Source organism: Anopheles gambiae, chromosome 3 (genome assembly GCF_943734735.2).
Source record: "Anopheles gambiae chromosome 3, idAnoGambNW_F1_1, whole genome shotgun sequence".
In the NCBI taxonomy this organism is placed as follows: Eukaryota; Metazoa; Arthropoda; class Insecta; order Diptera; family Culicidae; genus Anopheles; species Anopheles gambiae.
This window is the reverse complement of record NC_064602.1, coordinates 19,935,237-19,958,607: the sequence shown is the minus strand read 5'-3', so window position 1 is coordinate 19,958,607 and position 23,371 is coordinate 19,935,237. Positions and strand designations below refer to the sequence as shown.

The following is a 23,371-nucleotide window of genomic DNA, read 5'->3' as shown; positions in this document are numbered from 1 at the left end:
TACACATGAAAGGTTCACATTTCCGCATCAAGCTGCAGTCTGCAGCTCAAGCAGGTCAAGAGGGCACACCACTACGGCTGGCTGGGGATATTATTCAAATGCATTTTAACTTTATGCGCCACGTGGAGCAGGCTGTAAACGCAGCGAGAACTTCCACAGAATGTCATTTTAAGGGGGGGAGAGCTTTTTTCTAGCCCCACACACTTACCTCACACAGCGCAACTTCGGGCAGCCATAGCAACAACGGCGAGGCGCACAGGAAAACTAGATAATGAATGTAATCGTTAATCATACCGGTAGCCGTTATGGCGTGACGGGTTGACATTTGACGCGCCAGGAAGCTGATGGAATGGAATTAAAGAGATGGGGAGAGAAAAACCCCCAGACCCAGACATCACCTACGCACGCATTGCTATTGCGCTTCTTTGCCGGGAAGAAGATGATGTACGAATCACAAAGAGCAATGAGGAAAGTAAAAGGGTAGAAATAAAATACAAATATTATTTCAATCGTTTATAATTATTTATTATTAATTATTAATTATTTCAAACCTTTATAAAATAAAGGTTAAGTATTTTGCACGACGAACAACCTTAAGGCCGGGATAACGGACTGGCAGACGAAGGCGCGAGACCGTGAGCGGTTTCGGACACTCCTGAGGCAGGCCAAGACCGCAAAGCGGTTGTAGCGCCGGATAAGTAAGTAAGTAAGACCAAGACGCATGGTAATGTTGAACATCAAATCTTTTTGGCCAAACCTTCGCTCAATTTTCCGTGTCATCTGCCTGTATATTATTTTGTTTTCAACTTGCAAGCTTCTCTACGTTCATTAAACTCTTCAGTTTGATATACCTTTACACAATTTCATCAATTTAAAACCCTGCTCGATAGAATTAATTGATGGAACAAGGGTTAGGTTTTCCCCCATTACAATTGCCTGCTAAACCAACGCACGCTGTTAAACTACACTCAAAAATCATGTTCTACGAACTGGTGCAGTCCGTTTTGCTATGTGTTCACTTTTCTGTTTTGTTCTGTGTTTTTGTTTTTTCAATGTTACACCACCACCGCAAAACCGGAACACGCAAAATCTTCCACCATCAAATCACCTCGGTTGCACGGTACGCTGCAGCAAGTTGATGGGAGTATTCCGGAGATTTTCGTCTGGGGAAATTTATTTTTTACGTTTATATTTTCCAAGCTTTTTTCAAACTCTATCTCACATCCGAGTTGTCCTTGCTTGAAATACCATCACATCCGGGCAAGGTTTTTTTTTCTTTTTTTTCGTCCTTTTTCTCTCCATCGAACAAATCTGCAATGCTTTTTGAAGTTCTTGAATTTCTTGCTAGAACGCTGATTTCGCGAACGAATTTCTTGCTTTAAAAAAATACACTGATTACAGGAGATAGGAGATATTTCTTTCTCTTAATATTAAACATCCCAGCAATACTTTGGACATTTTATAACTTTTTATCATTTAATAACTTATAACTTATTTCGCACCGTTCCTCCTGAATAAAAAAATAAAACTTATAACTAATTGAAAAATCTTGTACATTACATATTTTAAACACTATTATTAGTGTTTCAAATTAAGCGTATATTTAAAAAGGTAAAAAAAAGGATACACTATTTTCTAAATTTATTTATTTATTTATTTATTTTTTTTAAATTTTATTAATTGCTCGGCCACGTTGGGTTACAGCAATAGTGCTTACTGACTATAGTATACAATTATTCACGAAGGAGTTGGAAGGAGTTTATGGTACGGAAAAGGAGCGAAGACGGGATCGGTAGACAGGATAGGATATGTTGAAATCGAACAGATCAGAAGTACTATTAAAAGACGACATAGCTCTTACAAAAGGCTCATTGCGAGCAAAACGTGTACGACATATAGGTAACTGGAGACGAAAACGATAACGTAAGGTGCGACAAGGTGCATACAAATGTAAGCGCGACAGAAGTGAAGGGGTATCAATCGTATTGAGCAATATGCCAGCGACGAAAGAAGCCTGAGCGACCGAGAGGCGGTGCTCCAACTTGGCAAGGCCTAATAGAGTGCATCTATCGTCATACGAAGGAAGCGGAATAGAGTGATGGCCCAGCGACCTACGAAATACGATCCTTGTAAAACGTCTCTGGATCCTCTCAATCCTTTGGAGCAGAGATAGTTGGACAGGAGACCAGATGACATAGAAATTTGACAGTGCCAGAGCAAATTGTACTGATTTGTCACATCGAATGTGAAATATAAAATAAATTCCCTTTTGGTTCAATTTTAAAAACCATTTCAAAAGGTATAAAATTGTAATTTTCATTTGAAATCAGATCAAATAACTAATTAAGTGTCTAAAACCTACCACTTCAAGCAAAATTATACGAAAACTAGCTAAAATTTGACTGAAACCCTAGATATTCCATTTAAGCTAATATTCAAGATACGCTATTGCCTACGGTGCGCGTTTATAGTGTATACCAAGGAATCCCTGTACTTTGTACTTTTAGATTTACGTTTTAAGCTATAAATATGACTATAGCTCGACACAAAATTATAAATAAAACTTGAATTGCTCTGAAGACCGAAACGGTTTAATTTAAAAAATGAGTTTTTCTAAATGAACTAACAAACTTTATCTTATTTAACAAACTTTTTAAACTGTTTTGAAATAAACAAACTAAGACTAATTCTGGATATTTAATAGCGACAAGTAAAAATGTAATTAAACAAAACATAATAAAATATTAATACACATGCTGATTATAAGTAATAAGTTTGGTTTTTTTAATAATATGAAAAGACAAATAGTTAAAAGATGAAAAAATGATAATTTAACATCCCTGATATGAGTTTTTTTCTTCTTCTAAACATCAAACAACAGCTTACTCACACCACACTATAAGGCAAATTACCCTCATTTACTGTCCGTAAAGTGCTAATCATTTAAAGGCGGGATTTAAAATAATGATGCATAATTTTCGCATTGTGCAAAAAAAAACCCTCTAAACTGCACCTTAACGAGCTGCAACATTGTGTTGGGAAAATCACCGTGGAAGGAAATTATCCGATCATACACACAAACCGGTACAATTACGCTACATATCATTTCGATACAACTCATCGTCGATGGTTATGCAAGGAGTATCGCACCAACAAGCAAACAAACAAACAAACAAACAGCCTATCAAACAATCGAACACGGTATGGAAATGCCATGGAATAGCCATCATCACAATGAGATTATCGCTTTAATTGGCTACTAGCACCAGGGTAACACATTAATGAGCAAGTAGTGAGTAGGAAGCAGTGCTAATGAGCCTTACCCCGGAACGAATCGGAATCGATGCCCTTTTTTATGTGTGTTTGTCTGTGAAAATCATAACCAGACACGTGCCACAACCCCGGCCAATGTGCAAGGAAATATCCCAACCTCGGTCAGTCACAGTCAGCAAGTGATGACGTATTGCGTCAGCTAGCCGCCAGCGTCTTGTTTGCATTTCTCCCACAATTACGCGCGAACCGCGGGCCACTTTGCACTGTGGCAACTATGCGATTCTAGCGCCAAATCGCGATTCGCACTACTCCACTCGCACGAGCAAAGCCTGGGTTGGAGTGGATTCATCTCATTAGCTCGCACAGCAGAAGAGGGCTCGCTCCCGGAAGAACTCCTTCCGCTGGACTACTCCAGACCAGTGCCTAACCGGTGTAGAATGCACGCAGGTCGAATGCCATGCCGCGGCCCCCACACCGGGACACTCAAGCATGGCCACCATCTGGGATGTAAGGTCGAGAGCTGTCGACGCACGACGGCACAATGCATTTGCGTGTGCAGTAAATTAACGAGTGAGCTGCTCCTGCCGCATGGCGTAATAAAATCACTTGACAGTGAAGAACTTCACACCGACCGCGTGGGTCGCGGGCACTTGTTTTAATGCTATGCGACACGTCAACAGACAGACAGATAATTAAATCGAGCAGTGTGTAAGCTTCAACTCCAACCAAAGGTATGCATTGATAGTACTGCTGTCCGTCGCATTACACCTGCACCTCGGGTGAGTGGATAGGTCAGTCCGTCCGATGACTAATCTCCCATCCCCCCCCTTTGGCAACCAAAGTTGATAATAATGTGAACCCAGTACAGAAGGGACTGTAATGTTGTCTAATTTTTGACACGAATGTTTGCTTTCATTGGAACCACCCCACCATCGGGGAGTCTCGTTAGTCCAATGAAGAGGCGGACCGACGAAATGACGGATGCGGGAAGTGTTAATTATTATTCATGGAATAATTAAATCTTCACGGACAAAAATCCTCCCCGTCCAATGGCATGGCTGGTGAGCCGGTAACTCGAACAGAAGCTCGGACAGAACGAAGGTGAAGATATATAAATAGATAAACAGGTCGATCGTTTTCCAAATGAGCCAAGATGCAAATCATGCGCCGGTTTTATTCACTTGTATTTCGTGATAAAAAGACATTAAATTAAAATAATCACTCCAGCATGAGCTTAACAGGAATCTAAATGTCTTTACATCAATTCAGATAGAGTGAGTTAATCATAAATTTATTAGAATTACTAATGTTGTCAATACTGACCTTCGATATTTTTCTTCTATGAGCAACTTTGCATGTCACTACTTTATGTAGTAGTACATTATTTTCCTTACTCATGGTGTTTGCAAGGCTTTTGCTTCCATCACGCTCTAATTAATTTACATTTTGCCGCTTAACTAACGTTTCCGCTAACAATCTCATTTGTAGATTGCCATTACATGTCAACCAATAGAGTGTGTGTAGAACGTGGTATAATGCACATAAAGACTAATATTAGATTCAACATCTGTGTGATTATTTTTATATTTTATTTTTTGTAGTATGAGCTCTTAAAATCTTCCAAAATAACATTAAATTCAAGGATGCAATAAGGACGACCCAATGGTTACATGGATTATAATTCTACAAGTCAGGACATGGATCGTTTCCCATGCGCACCGTTAAACGCGAGAAAGGCAAAGAACTAAAGGACCAGCATCTTTTTTCTGGGATAGAGTTTCAGGCTTTTGTTCAGTTTGTAATATTTTAGTATTGACTAAAATGCTGATATCAGCCACGAAAGAAGTTTATCTAGACTTGGAATGCAATGCAAATGTGCTCTGAACTCTTGTAAACCCTCTTGCAGAAACATAATGTACTGTAAGTCGTTGCTGGTTTGGAATTGTCTAGGTTCTAGCGAGGCGTCTTGATCCGCTGTCGATTATACGACTGGGAATAACCACGCAGAAGCGAGAGGTTAGATCTCTGATTTGAATGTTTAACTCATTCTGTTAGAGTCATAAAGAGCTAAAGAGCTAACAGCTAGTTTAGGAGAGTTAAATGATACTTTGAGATATAAATCACACGAAAAAGTTATTAAACTCCAGCGAGATTTAATGAACCGTGAGTGAAAGCGATGAGTGAAGTCAACATGAAGAGCTGTATCAATCATTACAATTAATACGCAATAGAGTGTTTGATCTTACTGAGTGATTATTCGATACACGATTTACCGAGAACGAGAGCCGTAGCAAAGAGTTATTTCGCAAATGAGTTAAATAAACTCTTCGTTGAGTATCTATAAGGACGCTTTAGATTTTGAATGTAATTCCAACCTCACTTACTCCATTCCACCGATTTTTTTCAATTCTGTAACTTCTTCAAATTTATTTAACAACAATTTATTTAAAATTAAAGGAACAATTCACATGATTCAAAACACCACGAAACAACGACACAGAAACGACAACAAACAGCGCAACGCAATGCGCAACCCACCGCGACCCACTCCTTATGGTTCATCTTGTCCCTTGCCGAACGTCTTCTTCGTCACGTTTACCACCTTCTTGACTGTGTCGACGAACACCCCTGCCAGCTGCTCGAACCAGCTGCCCACTTTTCCCGAGATCTCCCCACCACCCAGTGCCTGGCGCCGATTGCGATGCGCCGCGAGCGATCGTCCCCTGTTCTGCTCTGCCGCTTCATCCGACTCGTCCGAAGTGCTGTAGTCGCTGCTTTCGTTGGAGGTGTCTCGCTTCCGGCGTACCTCTGCATTCGGGGGAGGAGTACCTTGACCGCCTCCGCCTCCACCACCACCACGGCAAGAGGCACTACCGCGACCACCTTTGGGAGATCGCTTGTCACGTTCCGTTTCCACCAACTCAACAACTTTCCGCTTCCGACGCTCCACCGTAGCCGTGGTCGCGGTTGTTTCTTCCTCTCCGCCAGGCGGTGGACATCCAGGTGGTGGTCCGCGACCCCTTGGACCCTTGGGTCCGCCCCGTGGTGGTGGCCCCTTCGGTGGTTCGCCATCTTGCCCCTCTTCTTGCCTATCCGATTGAGGTGAGCGCTTATTGCGTGCCACATCCTCCCTCAACAGTGTACGACTTCCTCCACGCACCGATTCCAACCGCTCATGGGTTGTTTGCTTCTTGTCCGGACCGATCACACTATCTACCGAGAGCGATTTCTTTTCGAAAGCAGCCAACTGCACCATATCCGGGGAACGCTTGCGACGTCGCTCGGCCACGGGTGCGGCCACAGTCGTGGCCGTTTCGGCTGCCGGCAGCTCCCCGAAGTTGTTCACGTTCGAGACCGAGCTCACCTTCACGATGTTCACGTTCGTGCCGTGCGGTGACTGGGGTAGCAGGCTAACGTACGCGTACGTTGCCCCCAGCACATCCAGTGCCCGGCGACGTCGCACCAGATCATCCTCGTTCGCGGACGCGTCCTCGTTGGCCGCGTCACCGAAGCCGGTGTTCACGCTGGACCCACCGCCGAACTTGAAGCCAAATATATCTAGCAGGAGGAAGGAGCAAAAGGGTCAATTGAGCTACCTAGAACACTGCCACAGGGTGGGAGCACGCGTCTGCACACACAACTGACCGATAGAGCGCTTTCCTTCCGATTTCACGTTCACACCATGGTCGAGCGCGTCCTTCAGCTTGGAGACACCCTGCAGAATCACTGCCTTGCCCGTCTCCACCAGGTCACGGCGTGGCCGTACGGAAAGAGCGTCCGTTTCCTAAACAGGCAGAGGGTTTATAGGATTTTGGGGGGGCTAAAACAACACACAGTAACACTCACTTGACACAGCACCAGCAGCACCAAAGCGCTGCTAAGCAACGTAGCTGCAGCAGTCAAGCTCTTCATGATGCACTAAACCTCACTGACAGCAATCCACAGCCACGTTGTGTACTCATCGACAGAGTAGCCTACGACGTTACTAAGCAGCGCACAGCCGCTACCCAAAAGCGTTGCCCTATTGCTTTTTTTTAACGCAGCTGGCACCGTTGCACCTGCACTGACCAAGCGGAACGAAATACCATACAGCATACCGTGAATATTTGCTATTTATACACATATGCGTGCCATCGTGCATCTCGGAATGTCATCGCTCAGCCACCGCTAATATCCGGAATACCGGAAAAGCATCGCACAAGCGTGCCCATTAAAATCGAGCTCAGTATCATCGGCCGTCCCCACTATCGGGGGTGTCCGGTGTTCACATCTTCAATCTGTCATCACTTCCACACACGCCCCGGTTTTGATAGTTGATACACGTTTTGTTTTTGGGAAGCACAGCCGGGGACAAACAGCGTTCAGAACAGCGTTCAGTTTAATTATGGCACTGGATGAGGCCTGTTCGCGGACTGCGAACACGCTGATCGATCTACGGACAGGCCTGCATCAACCCAAGCACGCTGACTAAACGCCCGCCCGACGCTTGATTGAAAAGCTTTAAAAGCTCCACTTTCAGTTCGACCTCGGCGGTGGGTTGGGCATCGCAGTAGACCATGAGGAGCGGCAAAAAGCGGGAAGCTATTAATCGCAAAATGAGAAACCGTGTGAAAACGTGACCGAAATCGATAGAATGATGTTTTTTTTGCGCAAAACTATTTCCGTTAGCGTGAAGCGTAAAATGTAAAAAAAATGCACCGAAGCGCCACGTGTGACTGATTGAACATTTTACGAGCATGCAGTTGAACAACAACAGTGTAAAGCGGCAAGCGCAAAAGTGAATGATGGTGTAGTTTGTTTTCAAGCGGTTTTTGTGGTTGAAGCTCAGCAGAAACCATAAAACAATAAACATAAACTACCCACAAAATTAACCTTTCAACTGTGTTTTGCCCCTCTTTGGAGCAATTGCTTATTGACAACGTTCATTACAAAGAAGTCATCTTCCTGCTCAAACACTTTCGCTTTGACGAAGGGACATTATTATTCGTCACGTTTGACGCGTGCGGCGTTTTGGGGGGGCTGTAAATATGTCAAGGTAAAGCTGGCCTAAACCAAAACCGGAGGACCGCTATGCATTGTCACGTTATGCTTGCTCCACGTGGAATTCCTGTCACGCAGCCAAAAATACCAATACTTCCAACTGGGAATGTACTTCTTTCCTTTTGCTGCTTTGTGCTTCATCTGCCTACAGATAGCTGTCTCTGAAGATGTTAACAACATACGATAAATTCCTTCAAATTTCGCCACTGCTGACGTACCGGGAAATGAGTCGTTGTCCTTTGGCGCATACCACCCGAACGGCGAGGGCGTAGGTTGAGAAATGCTTCGCTGATAACATGCCTTCAAATGCCATCACGTCATGGCACGACGGCAACTCTCTTCCACCGGCCAAAACGAGCTAAAGCTGTACCGAGAAGCCGGTAAGGCGATTTTCCAGTAGCAGAACAATCGACTTTAAGTTTGTTTGGATGATCGGGATGACAAACACTCGCCCGAAATAGTTTGAAATCGAATAATTAATTCCATTACAGAGTGTGCAGGAGAGTTCAACGGGACGAACAAATAGTCCAATTTCAATTGCTTTAAAAGAGAAAGAGTGTACAGTATGGCACAAAATGATAGACTCGCCTAGTGTTTATAACTATAGCACCTTATGTAGCTATATAAATTAAACGAAAATAAATAAATAATTTAAAAATATTTTGTGTGAGCTCCTTTTTGGCACCATTCTATATTAAAAATTCTCAGACCTCTCAAACCCATATTGCGAACACAAAATGTCTATAAAATAAAGATCTGATAAAACAGCTGACCACGGTTACAGGGTTATCGATCGTTGGAGGTCCACCACAGACATCACTTAACAAGTAACATTTTCATTTCTCCAATCATTATTCCATGTGTTGTGTTAAGGATAAATTCTACCCAAACGACAGTTCAAAACCAATAGAATGTTTAATCTATCGGTAAGTTAATTTATACATTTCATTTTATTTAATAATACTCAAAGAACACTACAGAATGACCTCTACACCGTATCACGCACGGAAGTTTGTCTTATTTAATTCATGATCAGATAGTTTTAGTTGACAGTACACACCAGCCTATCCTATATTCTGTAACTACCGATCTCCATATTCTATTGAGGCTATCTGCATATTCTGTAAATAGTTGTATGGTTCCTCCTGCATTAAAAGAGAAGCTTTATCCTGGATATGCATAAGTTCATATTATAAGTTAGTTGATTACTTTTAAAGATTGATGTCTATTGTATTTAAATTATATTAAACGTAAGTACTGCTAATCGCCTATTTCAACAATTGATTATGATGATGATGATGAGCCACCTCTGACCCCTACAAAGGATTGAGATGTTCGAGGTATCTTGCGATAACTTGATAAAGCTAAAAAAATATTCAAACGATTAGATGTTTGAGAGTGTACTTTACGCGCGCGTATCTCAATTCTCAAATTAAAAAAAAAAAATCATGACATTTAAAAGAAGAAAAGATAAGATTGAAAAAATATCATCATCACCTGGAGTTGACAATTGACAACAAATTTAAACTATATTAGTTCTAACAAAAACAAATAACGAACCAGCATTGACAATTCAACTCATGCTACCGCATTTAGGTGAAGCTATAATTTTGGAGCGCAGTGTATTAACATGACCATCAAGTCCGCACCTTAGTGAAGCTCAATCAGAGAAGCAAACGTAACAAAAGATACTTGCTTGGCCCTTAATTGGATATTGTGAACGATTTGCAATTGAATCTCTGTCTCGCTTTCTAGCTCCTCTGCGTCGACTAAATCCGCTATAAAGAGAGAGTTCCACAACAAACCGAAAAAAGAACAATCGATTAACACGCTCCGACCTTTGGGGGGAAAAGGGAGGACGCAAAATCAGAAGCTCACAAGCACCACTAGAACCTGGAAATAAAAAGCTTCCCAGCTTCTTCCCCGGGCCAAACAATCGCGAGACAGAAGCCGACGACCACCTCCCGTTTGTTGACTCCCGTCAAATGTCAGCGAATGATTGACAAATATTGACCCGGCACCACACCCGGGAGGACCGAGGGGCACCCAACAACACCCGACTCGACATGACTCATGCATCGAGTTTCGGTGCTTCCCCGAATGCGGAGGGAGTATGATTCCGCTACAACAACCACTTGGGTTTGCAAATGCCGCGACCTTAAACCGTACCGTGCAGGATAAAACCATCAAGAAGCGTCCCGAAACATAGGCAATCAAATTTCACAACGATCGCGACCGATCGCACTTCCGGAAGAATGTTCCAGAGTGCGCAAGGGTCGTGGGCGACCGCTGAAGACCGCTGTACAGACGCGGTTTCAATTGTCGTTACATGCAGAAAGACGGCAAGCAGCGGGTTGAAGCAACAAACCCCACACATCAAAACGGGGGTATACAAAAAAAAACACCCAAACAAACCACCATGTATTTTGAGAGCAAATATTTACTCTATCATTCTTGGTCCGAGATCTCCGCACGCTTCTTCGCGCGGGTACCGAAGAAATCCTGGAGCAACAGCAGCCAACAGCAGCTTTGTAAACATTAACCCTCGCATCGGTTTTGCGTCACTCCCGAAACGGTTGCGTGCGCTTGTTTGGCTGTGTCATTGGCATGGAAAGTGAAGCCCTGACTTCTCAAATTTGATTGTTTTTTTGTTGTGTCTGTTTGTACGCTAATAATTCTATTGGAATGTTGTGTTTTGTTTTTGCTTGCCGCTGACTGCTATGTACAGGAATGCCAAGGTATACCGTACCGCGAATTTATGCGTCTCGAAACATCTCAAACCTGCCGGCACAGGCCATTCCTTCACACCCCTAGCCGGAAGAATGCCGAATGGGCCGATAGCAACAATCAGCACCTGCTCGATAATAAATCTGTGACCTATCTGTGGTTTGATCGTTCGCCTAGAAGCTGTTCACACTTGACGAGAGGTATTTTCGAGGTGTCAAGAAGCTCAAAATAAGACACCAATAGTAGCCACTCAGCTGTCAGCAACTCTGTCACAGGGGGTAAGGTTAAACTGTCAACCGAATTACCTTGCCAAATTTGATTTGAAGTGCTGGGGTGTTTTTTTTTGCTAATCTACCTTCTGTAGAATACTTTAAATGGACTGTATTTAGCTCCGGAGCAAGCCTGAGCGATGCTCGTTTAGGAGCAAAAAGGACGAAGTCCAAAAGAAACCAAATCACACCTATCCAGTGTGATCCGCTTGTCATAATTGCTTCCAAAATCGGTTCTAGGCGGCATCGTGCATCGCAGAGCACTCATAAACACCCGAACCGAACCCGCCCCGCAGCCGTTGGGGAGCGCTGCCCATCCACCTTGACCCTAAGGTCGCAGAAACGGCGGCAGCTTGCCAATTGGATCGACGAAAAGGCACGCAGCCTTGCGCTTGCTACGCCTGTGCTCACCTCGCTTATTCGGTCAAGTCTAAGTGAATTAGACGACGCCACGGTCCAGCCAATCGGCGCGTGGTGGTGATCAGAGCGCCGGTGGCGGTGAAGAAATTGCGCCCCATTACCGCGCGCCCCATTGCAGTGCAGTGCATGAGAATTGCAGCAATTCCGGCGATCCGACTGTTGCAGCATGAGCGGTAAGCGTTGCAAACGTTGCGAGATTAATTCGATTGACTTCGGCTGGAGCGAGTGGCAGGCGGGCGCTCGGGTCTCCACGGTGCACCTTCTATCTGGGACATTGCCAAACGGCACTGTGTGCATAGGAGTGCGAATCCTTCACCTGCATACCCGCAAACGGTAAACGGGGCATTCGCAATGCCCGTAAGAATGGGGTGTACTAGAACTGTGTATGTGCGTCTAGGGGTAGAATGAATATCACCCCACTGCTTCGAGGGGAGTGTTGAAACGTTTGTCTTTAGGTTAAAAAGAAAGAATGAAATACAAGCTGTAGGTGACTAATTTTGGTTAGGAAGTTTTACTTTATCCTACGATGAACTTAAGGTGAGGAAATTGATAATCATTTTAGTTCACATTTAATCGGAAGTGATCAAATGTTATGCTGTTATAATTATATGTTGCACTTTTCAGAGATTTTTTTTTATTGAACATAATTTGAGTTTTGTTTATTCTGTTGAACTGATTGTTTTTGGATTATTTGTGACTATGTTTACGGTACTTTATCGATAATTTTCTTTTCTTTTTTTTTTTTTTTTTTTTTTTTTTTTTTTTTTTTTTTTTTTTTTTTTTTTCTATGGCTCAACAACCGTCGTCGGTCAAGGCCTGCCTGTACCCACTTGTGGGCTTGGCTTTCAGTGACTAAATGGTTCCCCTCCATAGCAGGATAGTCAGTCCTACGTATGGCGGCACGGTCTATTTGGGGATTGAACCCATGACGGGCATGTTGTTAAGTCGTACGAGTTGACGACTGTACTATATAGACCGGCTATCGATAATTTTAATTCGCCGTTTTCCAGCCCATGTAAACAATGTTCAAGTGCTTTTGAACATTGTTCTATTATAAGTCAACATTTGACGTATCTCAGTTGGACGTAAAAATGTTTAGTTACAGTTGAAGAATGTTCAAAAGCAGGCTTAACTATAAAATCACGATGCTCTTTATATAAAATTAAGAGATGTACATTTTTAAATTAATTTTATTCTTTGCATTTCACATTTGACCTTCTGGGTATTGTTAATTGTTTGAAAGACTTGTTTAATTTATGGCTTATTTTTATGTTCATATTTTAGGTTATTTTAAGAAACTAGGCACAGAAAACATTTATATTTTTCAGTGCTATTTTTCATGCAAATTATTCCAACTCTTTGCATAATCTAACCTCTCTTTTCATATTTACAACTTTTCTTAACTTTTCTGCTTAATCAACACATTTTTTAATCCCTTCCAACCGTATGATCGATAAGCAACATAGCTCAAACAGCTCATGCAACACACATTCTTAAGCTACTTCTCTGATTGCCCTATGAATCATGTTGCAAAAAGCTTGCAATTAAAACTTGTTGCCGCTTGGACAAAACACCTCTAAATCCTCTATCTGGTTTGGTACAAGGGTGTGATATGAGCCACTAATTGCAAATCCGTAACAAATAGCCAATATCCCTCCCCTGTTTGCAAAAAAACAGAAAACTGTCCCAAACAACCTTTCTCATTCCGCCAAAAATTGCCAAAAAAAAAAACAAAAAAGCGCTCGATTGCGGTCTGATTGGCATTTTTTAATCCATTTCCCGTCCTGGCGGCGCGGCAAGAACCCGTTACGTACGCAACTGCCAAAAAAGCACACACACACACACACACGTAACCAATCGATCTGCGCCGGCGAACCAGTCATTAGCCTCTCAGCGAACCAGTCAACCAACCTGTCAAACTTCATCACCACCAGCCAATGCAAAGGCCCAACGGCGTCCGGATTCCGACCGCATTAGCGCCGGTCCGCTGGAACGGGGCGACTAGGTAGGGTTGCCTTGACTTTGAAATGGCTCGCGAGGCCATCCCGAGCACAATGGCGAGCGAGCGGGCACGATCGCTAGCAGACGCCCCGGGCAAGGTGGTTGGTCGGTTAACGGCCATGCCTACCGACCGACCGAGCACGTGCTGGCGGAGAAGTGGCGTGAACGCATTTTTTTTATTTGTTGTTGTTATTCTCTTCAACCACGCTTTCATAATGCTTGGAGCCATTTTCAAGTTCAAGTTACCACACACACCTTCGCTCTGACTCACGCACTGATGATCGGTGATCGCTGCACTATACTCTCACTAGGCGACTCGATCTCGATGGAAAAGCTAGCGTCACTAAAGCGGGTTGAAGTTTCATTTAAAGTTAGCACACTGTCGTTCGGCAGGGAGCGGGTTAACCCTACCCATCCAAAGCCAGCCAAGCGTTGCTGGAAATGTATTTAATCTCAAAGCAAGCGCTGCTGCACTATCGTCCAAGCTCGTCAACTTCAAGGTCATCCCGCAGCTGCTTGGATGTGCTTGGCTGGCAGCCAAGAAGAACCTCGGAGGGTTTTAACCGGCATGGGGCCGATGGGAAAAGCTTAATTTGTGAAACCTCGCCCACCCAGCCGCGTGTCGAGATCGAGTGTCGGCGGAAGTGGAACTGACTTGCGAAACGATCGGATTTGTTTGGTGGTTGGAATTTTTAGCGAACGCAGATGGATGTTTACTGCCCTGTGAGCTGTGGGAAATGTTTCTTGGACAGCCTATCAATCTTGCAACGCGCCAAAAATCCTACACAACGAGAAGGCGAGAGTGTTGTGGAAGGTTAGAATGATTTATAACTCTCTGTTGTTTTTTAGGACCTTTTAATTAATCGCTAAGTTTTTGTATCCTTTTTCTTCAACATGCTTTTTCAAATGCTGATTGTCTTCTTATACTTTTTTGTTAAACAATCGGTAACATTTTTGCAAGTTTAATCATTTGCTTTACCTTAACGCAGAACCTGTTTTACCTCAGGGGAATTCCCTCAAACTCTTCTTAATTGTTTGACCAACACACTCAATCAAACGCTTGCGCCGGTCGGTACTTCCATCCTTGCGAGGCTGAAATTAATTGCCTAGCTTTTCTATTTGCCCATGATCTTCCTACTTAATCAGCATCCGTTTCGCGGTTTTGCCGGCAGAAGATGACCTCATTTTCACAAACGAACAAGCCTGCCAGCGTGTGCCAAAGTGATCTGTGCTTAGGTTTTGCCAAAAACAACAGCTCGCACAAGCACCACCACCCATTAACCAGAGGCCGAGCGGGCACGAATGTCATCTGATAAGCAAACAGGTACTTGAGCCCCTTTTTCCTTCATTCCAAATAGTTCCGTAGGAAAGAAAAAAGACACACAAAAACCTCTGCTACTTTTTTATCTTCTTTCTTAAAATGTGTATCCTCATGTAACCGAAAACAGCGCAGCGAACGATCGCATTGACCTCGGTCACCTTTAGAACCACTTAAGCTAATTAATCGCTCGGCCAAGCTATGTGTGTGTGTGTGTTTGAACCAGGTTCACAGTGCGACCAAAAAGAAGAAGTATGTCTCGGTTCAAAGAACGTTAAAGCATGTCAACAGCACCAGGAAAAAAACACGATCAAAATCAACTAACACAAACGGCATGAAACGTATCACGAAAAAACACAAACACCAATGTCTCGTGAACATAAGAACCAACCTCACCCATGGACTTTTGTCCTCAATTAAAACGTAGGGTAGAAGAAAAAAAACAAACACTTACCCCGTTTACCGGTAGATACCGTATAGGTGATGTTGTCAAAGGTGACATCCATTGCGATTGAAGTAGGTGCAACTCGGCTGCAGCTCCGGTTGGGACAGGGTTGATGCCGACACACGTATATGGTGCTGTCACAGTTCACAATGATCGCGTATTAATACGCTGACACAAACCACAGTTTACCACAAATTCGGAATGTTGTGCTATCACACTGATCACGCCGCACTATCACTTTCGAGCCGATCACCTGAGGCGAGTCTCTGCAGCGCACTGTGTCAAAACGTTACACCGATAAGTCTTACTGCTGCTGCTGGACGGAATGTTCATTACGAATACTGCTGCGTATTGGCTGTAAATCGTGGGGGGAAAACACCAAAAAAACAGCTCAGTTTAGTTAGTTAGCGCCCGTGCGAAAGGTTCTCCTGGGAGAGGCACTATTGCACTGCAGAGGTTGGAAGTCACCGGTAAACAGATACGTCGAGACCCTACCTAACAACACAGGCTCCAGATTAGATTACCCAGTAGGCTGGGTGACATGACGTTAGTGACAGAAGAAATAAAAAATATCACCATGCTGCATCCATTACGCGCGAGAACTACCGTGTGTGAAGGGGCGCGAAACAACCGCACCGCCTGGTGAGGAACTGGTTCTACTAATTCAGACTTCAGAGCAAGCTCGACCCAAGCTGCATTCAGCAACAATCTATGGTCAGGTGGAGATGGAGACGGTTTTTTTTTATTGCTACGTAAAAACCGGACCACTTCGCTTCCCAATACCTGGCCGAGATCCCCATCCCGTGGCAAGCAGGGAGCCGATCGAATCGGTTCATTACCGGTGCGCGTAGTTGTCGCTAGGCCGAACCTGGACACCCCTCCCGATTAGTAAGTTAGACTTACGCCTAACGCTCGAGCCAATTGCGCACTAATAATATCTTAGTATCCGGAAACCTGCTCCACCGACCCGATCCAGCTGCTTGGCGTCACTAGTTGCGTTGCGTTATTTACGCATAAAACGAGGTAGAATCAAAAGTCCGGAATTGGGTTTCGATGTTAGAAAATAGAATGGATCAACATCTATAAAACAACAACAACAACAACTGCTATCAATTTCCACAACATAACAACCGAAAAGCCTTATCACAGTTGGATGCGCCTAAACGGCGTCATTCACATCCGTGGCTAAACATAGGCACGCGGTAGACACGCGAATGCGGAAATCATTTCCAACGCAAACCGCGCTGGAGCCTACACAACGTCCACCACCAACAAACCCCGCGTATTCCGCATGTTCTACTAGCGCAAAACGCTAACCTGCGTTCACCAATGATACCACCGAGAACAGTAATCGGAAGGCAATAAGCCGTGTTAAGGCACTGTCGGTGGGTTGCCGAGAGCAGGAAGCAACCCAGGCAGCTTAGCAGGCAATCTAGTTTGACTCCGACGGACGGTGCCTGGACAGCAGATACGTCCAAGGTAAACACTTTTCGGGTAGTAACTTGTACGAAGGGTTTTGCGTGAGAACCTACGACCGGCTAGAGGGGCAGCGCAACGCGAGGAAGAATGTCGCCGGGGTGATCGAAGGTGATCGTAGCGATGAGTCGCAATCTTCTCGCTGGGTCCGGGTGGTTTACGTGTGAGTGTTGTTTTGATTAGATGCGATGACAACCGTTTTGCTGCTCCTAGGGTCGCATCAATACAGCGCTCTAACGAATGTCATTTATCGTTTGGCTGATAACTGATATTAACGCTTCATTAATATTGTTTCTTCCTGGTTGATCTCACTTATACGTTTCAAACTTCCACGACCGTTCCCTTTAGGAGTCGAGTTCACTTACAAAGCACACAAAAGGTTCTGATATGGATTGCCCTTTCCTTCTGACACGTTTGTGTTCCCTTCTCTAGGTACGAAACATCCATACCTCAACAATACATTTTCGCTATTTCATCATCGATCACAACGATGACTAGCAGGCCTTACCGAACCAAAGCCTGCCCCATGCTATAGCCCCACCTATCTCTCTCTCCCTAACCCAGCAAAAACCACGCCACGACCTTGTATGTAATCGAACAGCCTTGTGAGGCGCTAGCGAAGCGTGAATCACCACAACAACGTCCTCGAGCACTCCGAAAATTTCGACACTTCCACGAAAGCGCCACAATCTAATCTAATTAGCAACAAGCGCAGGTAATTCTAGGTCAGAATGTCTCGCTAGGTTTCGGTGGACGATTTCGCGCGAAGGAGAAAGCTTAAATGCTTAGCGTTTGTGTGTTTGATTCGGCGTGTGTATGCTTACCCCACGGGCCTGTCCTTAGGGATCTCAGATTTCGCCAAGGTCACTGTCGGTGCTCGGTGCATCCAAAGGCGGCGATAAGCCAGGCTAGAATCGAACGCTCGAGAAGCTTGGAGATGCTTGCCAGAGTGTACTAAGAACTTCCGGCATAGAAAATCCCCACCGATTGTGCGATAACTGCACCACCCCGGCCCGGTGTTGGGGTAGGTCTACGCATAGGAACGCATTCAGTTAGACGGTGTCGGTTATCAACCCAGCGATTCCCGGAACGGGGTCACACTGCCACTCTTGCAACGCTCGCCAACGTGCCGCACACAATCAATAGGGGTGTTGTGTTTCAAAACGATTGCCGAGACGATTGCTCTAATTAATTATTCACTGTCATTCTGGTAGGTTCCCAAGAAAGCGTCAGCCGGTCCAATAGGGCACTCGCGTGCTACGTGCCCAGGGCATGTGCGTGAGGGAAGGGAGGAAGAACGAGAAAGGATGCGATACGGGCATCTTCCGCCCGTTCGATTGATAAGTGGTAGTGTGTGGAGTCATGGAACAGCTGTGGATTGTTCTCAAGAGTGCGTCAGCCCTATCACGACGGTGCCGGTGTTGGAGATGGTATTGGTTGACCAGCACACTCACTGCAACGATTGCACCGGTTGCAGTGTGTCCCGGTTTCGTTTGGGGAACTTCCCTATCAATCTAGGTCATAGCGTGTTGATGATTCGCAGTTATTTAAAGACATCTTGCACGCAGTCGGTAGTGCTGGAGGATCGACGATCATCATGCCCTATCTCCAAAATAGAAGTTCGTCCAAAACAACAACCTGAATCATCGTCAAAGCTCCCCTTTTGCCTAAATAAGACCACATACACTTCTACAGACACAACCGCACACACAATGTTCCCATCAACAAGATCGGCGGAAGATGTCGATTTCTGTCCCACGTTCCAGTGTACCATACACACACCACATCGCCACATCCAGTCCACTTCCTTCCCAGTCACTGCAGCCTCGGTTGTGATATCTCGCGGTGTCGCAACCCTTAAACGTTCACCGTCTTAATTCAATTAGGCAAAATTGTTTCATTTCGTGGCCACCGTGGGGTCGCCACCGCGACTCTAACACTTAAAGCGAACAACACTGGCGCGATCGTGGCGCGGCACATCATCATCACCACCGAATTGCTCTGCGATCGCGGCCGAACACACCGAAAACACTACGACATCGTGTTTGGAATTGTGGTGCACAACCGGTGCAACTAAAAATACGGCACAAATTTTGCGCGATCACACACGGGGCGAGATGCATCGCTCACTTTGCATCTTAATCTCTTCCACTCATGCACACACACACTCTCTCTCTCGCTTGTTTTTGGACGAACGGGAGGATGTGCTGCATTACCTTGCTGCTCGGGCGGAATGTGTCCCGTTTGGATTCCCAACACTGAGAGTGTGGCGTGTAGAACAACAACAACGTCAACGCCTTCGTACAACACGAAAACGACCCAGACCACGAGGTCTTGCTAACGGACACGTCTCGTCCGGTTTGAGTTTACGCGAGAACTGAGCAACCGCGCCAGTTCCGATCGACAGCTGACCTGAGCTGAACAAATGCGGCGCGCGCGAACGAGCAAGCGTGTGCGCGCGCACTCGCCCTCGCGATTTCTTCGCCGGTCTTCGAGGGAGCTCCTTGCAGCGTACGACGCGTGTAGCAAAAGCCCTTCCCCCGCCGAGAACTTGCCTGGGCCTCGTGCTTTCGCACACGATCGATCGAATGCCCAGAATGTCGCACCGGGGAACGGACGGTAGGGCGTGCTCGCTCGCCACAGCTGGATCCTTTCTCAGGTTTTAGGTTTTGCGGTGTTTGGTGCTCTTTTTTACATTACACAGTAGGAGTGTTGCTCAAAGTGTGTGTGATACTTGAATTCTACACTCAATGAAACACTTGAAAGCTTCAAAATGGGTGAATTTAAACCGCGAAAGATATGGCACGATCGTTTGCCATTGAGCCCTATCATGTTTCAGTATCAGAAACAGACGTTGTAACTTAGCTTTGCAACTTTAGGCACAATTATTTACCTCAAACACTTCTAGTTTTTTGAGTAAGTTTACATTTCTTGACTTTAACAGATATCTTATTATAATGCACAATTTTTATAAAAATCTATATAATGGTTTAATGATGATAATGATAAATGTTATACAATATGTGAGAAAATTGGTAAACTTTCATGAATTTTAAGTTCATTCTTTTTCCTGAAATCGGCTGTAGACATTAAAAAATCGACGAAATAATCGTAATATTTCAACAACTTATCATTATTATTGGTCTTATACGAATTAATTGCATTTCTTTTTAAGCAACATTTAATTTAAGGTAAATCAATATTTTAAATAAAGAACTTGATTTAAATTTGACTGTAAAAACAATGGTGGTACCTTAGAAACATCAAATTTATGTCTCGTAAACAAACTTTATCTGCAACGGCTGTTAGATCACCAAAAACAAGAACTCCGTAACAATAACAAACGTGATGAGTAAGCCTACATCATCCCCGCATCTCGTTTCGGTCTAATCAAAACAACTCGATCGTTTATTAGGTGAACGGACGCATTCTCATCTTTCCAGCACCGAGCATTTCCTTTCATCCCCCAAGAAAGAGATATTTGTGCAAAAACTGTGCTATTTCCACTGGCACCCGGTTTGTTTTCGTATCGTTCGTGTTTTGCCGTTCTGTCATCCCGAAAAATAAACTCCAAAAACCGGTCTATCTGGTTGGGCTGCCACGGTGAGCTGCCGGGTGTCTGCAAAAACTGATGTTTTGTTTTTTCCTGGATGATCGTGCAAGCGCTCGTTTCCCTCCCCGAGGGACATCCCGGTAATGTTTCCTGTGCGTTGTTTGTTTGCGGCATTTTTCGGCAGCAGGAGAAAGATGCGTAGCTCCAGGTTATGTTCAACGTTCTAGTCAATGCTCAAAGTGAGGGAAAGATCGTGTAGCATGTCCCACGATGTTTATCCCACGAATCCATTATCTTGAACTCAACTGCGCACAACGCTTTTTTGGATGTTTGTCTTCTGGAGAGGTCAAAGCATGTTTTGTGGTCTTTTAATGGCATTTGCAGTTTATGTCATGTAGCACTCGTCTTAGGATTTATCTTGTATTTTATTCCAGTGAATTGTAGTATGTAGTTATCTTCATTTTATTTCATTATGTTTCTATCATTTAAACTCTGCTGTAACGTGCTAGTAACATTGTACCAATGATCCAGAAAGTACAACACACCATCCTCAGAATAAGCGACTCTGTTAATTTTTAGTTTGAACTGAGCATCATTGCTATAAGATATTTTCTATGCTGTGTATGTTTAAAAAGCAAACAAAACTATTATAAATAATATTAATAAGGATATTAATACGGATAACTGTTAAACGATTTCAATTCAATTAAAGGATTTAACCGTAGTTGATTAGATATCCAAGCAGGGAACATTCATCTATTTACCTATCGTTTGGAGCTTACAACTTCGTCTTTTAGTATGTTTATTTAATTAACATATAAAAAAGCTCATTTTTGCCATTCAAACTGCAGTAGGTAACCGCTAACTGGATGTGTTTTACTGGAGAGCTTTTAAACTGGAAGATCTCTAACTGGAGTGATTCTCAGTTAAAATCTGGAATCTCATGAAAAGACATTCATAGCAAATGTGCATTTTTTTAACAAATTCATCATCTCAGTTAGCTGTCACCTGCTGTATATCTGATCACAGCGGAAACACTGAAGAGCATTCTAAAGCAATCCTAATGATTTTCCTGTGGCCGTCAATAACCATAAACATTTGTAGAATTATGATATCCATAATCTACTTAAATATGATATGAAAAGTACAGGTTTTGACATACTATGCAAAGATTGACTGTTATCACTAACATCGTATCACACCTCATCTACACATACATTATGTAAATATGTAATGTAATATTTATAAATTTACATATACATTCAGATGAGAATCGGACGTAGAAGGAACCGTTTCAACTTTTATGAGACCAGTCCACTCAGCCGGCACTCACTTGATCATTCTTGACAATCCAGGAAGTAACGACTAGGGAAGTCGGAAACGAAACCTGCTGAGTTTTATGATTGATTGTTAATATATTCGCACCATTTCAACATTCCATAATAAAGGGCATCAACATGCAGATCATCCATTCTAGTGATGCATACATCAAACCAAAGATTTTCCTTGTGAGTCATTCCAAAATGCTCACAAAAACATATCTCAATTACACCACAAAAAGTCACATCATCGCAATAGCAACAAAAAACCCCTTCCCATATTAGGGGTTCTTCCGCGATAATAGGAAAAGAACATATTGATGCTCCAGGCGCTCGAAAGATCTCCAAGATTCTGGAATATGCGCAATAAAGCGATGTGCAATAAAAAGGTAGCGCTCGCAAAAATCAACAACACACTGTTAAGTGGGAATGAGTATATTGCTGTCACTCCACCTTTTTTGCTGCCCTTATCCAGGAAGCAAGATAGCAGGAAGAAACGAACAAAAAAGCACCCGTCCCAATCCCAATAGATCCAGAAACAAGCTCACAAAACAAGCGAACCTGACTGTTGACCATGAACGGCCATGGACTTGAGAGGGCGAACCACCGGGACTATTTTACTTTCACTTCTTCCAACGGTGGTGCAAACCGGGCCGGGAAACCAGCTTCCAGCATGGGGTGAACAAACGAAACCAACCCGATGCATTTACTTGTAATAGTATAATGGAAGTAAAACAAACAAAAAAAGCGAGCCAACAATCGCGAGCCAGCTCAAGTGTTGGTGGCGTCTATCTAAGTTGGCGACACACGCGTGTATGTACAGGCAATTACAGTGAGCGTTGCACACTTGATTTGAGCGTTTTCTTCCGAGAAGTGCGCAGTGGGTGACGGTCCGCGAGTGCGCATGCCCCATCGGAGGGCTAGAACTTCCGGCTGCGATCAAAGCGGCGTGCACGCAACGCAGGAAAAGCACGCGGAAAACCGCAGTGCACAATCATCAAATTAGCTTTCGATCACTGATGACGGGTGGCTTGCTCCGGTTCAATCTGTTCCGTTGCAAACTGCATTCCAATTGCGCAAAGCTATGTGTTTGTGTATATGTGTGTATATGTGCACTTTGCCCGGGAACGCATGACAACACGCCGGGCCAATCACAGAAGTAACTCACAGGCAACACGCTCAATCTAACCTTTAACCCCACAAACTCCCCGTAAAGGCGGCTAATAGTAGAACCCCCTTTGGGAGAGTGGGAAGTCCTGAGTTATGATAAATTATGCGCAAAAATCCTCCAACACTTCGTTCACTCCTGCCCACAGGGCCCACATTTAAAGGTGTTTTAATTAATGGTCTCGTAATTAGCGAACGGACTTTAGGTGCGTTTGCACTTTGGCCAGCTCATTACCGATATCGATACGGGGCTGTATCGATTGTTCGGTTCTTTTTCGCACACACACACAAGCACTGCAACAGCTACTACTTCAGGTCGCTGGGAAGACGGTGCGGGCTCCACGTGCTGCTTTGTTGTTAGCC

The 23,371-nt window shown here is 44.1% G+C and overlaps 2 protein-coding genes across 3 annotated transcripts in view; both read right to left on the bottom strand.

Annotated features, from left to right (window-relative positions):
• Positions 1-19,378, bottom strand: part of LOC1279856 (ATP-binding cassette sub-family G member 1) — a 29,565-nt gene extending 10,187 nt beyond the window's left edge. Inside the window, exons 1-2 of one of the 2 annotated variants that reach the window (XM_061662987.1) lie at positions 19,186-19,378; positions 15,503-15,848 (exon numbers count right to left, since the gene is read on the bottom strand). In XM_061662987.1, coding sequence (XP_061518971.1) covers positions 15,503-15,554 — 52 coding nt within the window. In that variant the 5' untranslated portion in view covers positions 15,555-15,848; positions 19,186-19,378. Of the gene's footprint in view, positions 1-15,502; positions 15,849-15,988 lie in introns of both variants that reach the window. The other variant, XM_061662988.1, reaches the window with a different exon arrangement.
• On the bottom strand, positions 5,669-7,895 carry LOC5668340 (uncharacterized). The gene is made up of 3 exons (XM_001689145.3): positions 7,120-7,895; positions 6,919-7,057; positions 5,669-6,831 (listed from the first exon to the last, which is right to left on the bottom strand). The coding sequence occupies exons 1-3, from the start codon at positions 7,183-7,185 to the stop codon at positions 5,825-5,827; spliced, it is 1,212 nt and encodes a 403-aa protein (XP_001689197.2). The 5' UTR covers positions 7,186-7,895; the 3' UTR covers positions 5,669-5,824.
• Positions 19,379-23,371: the final 3,993 nt, after the last annotated feature.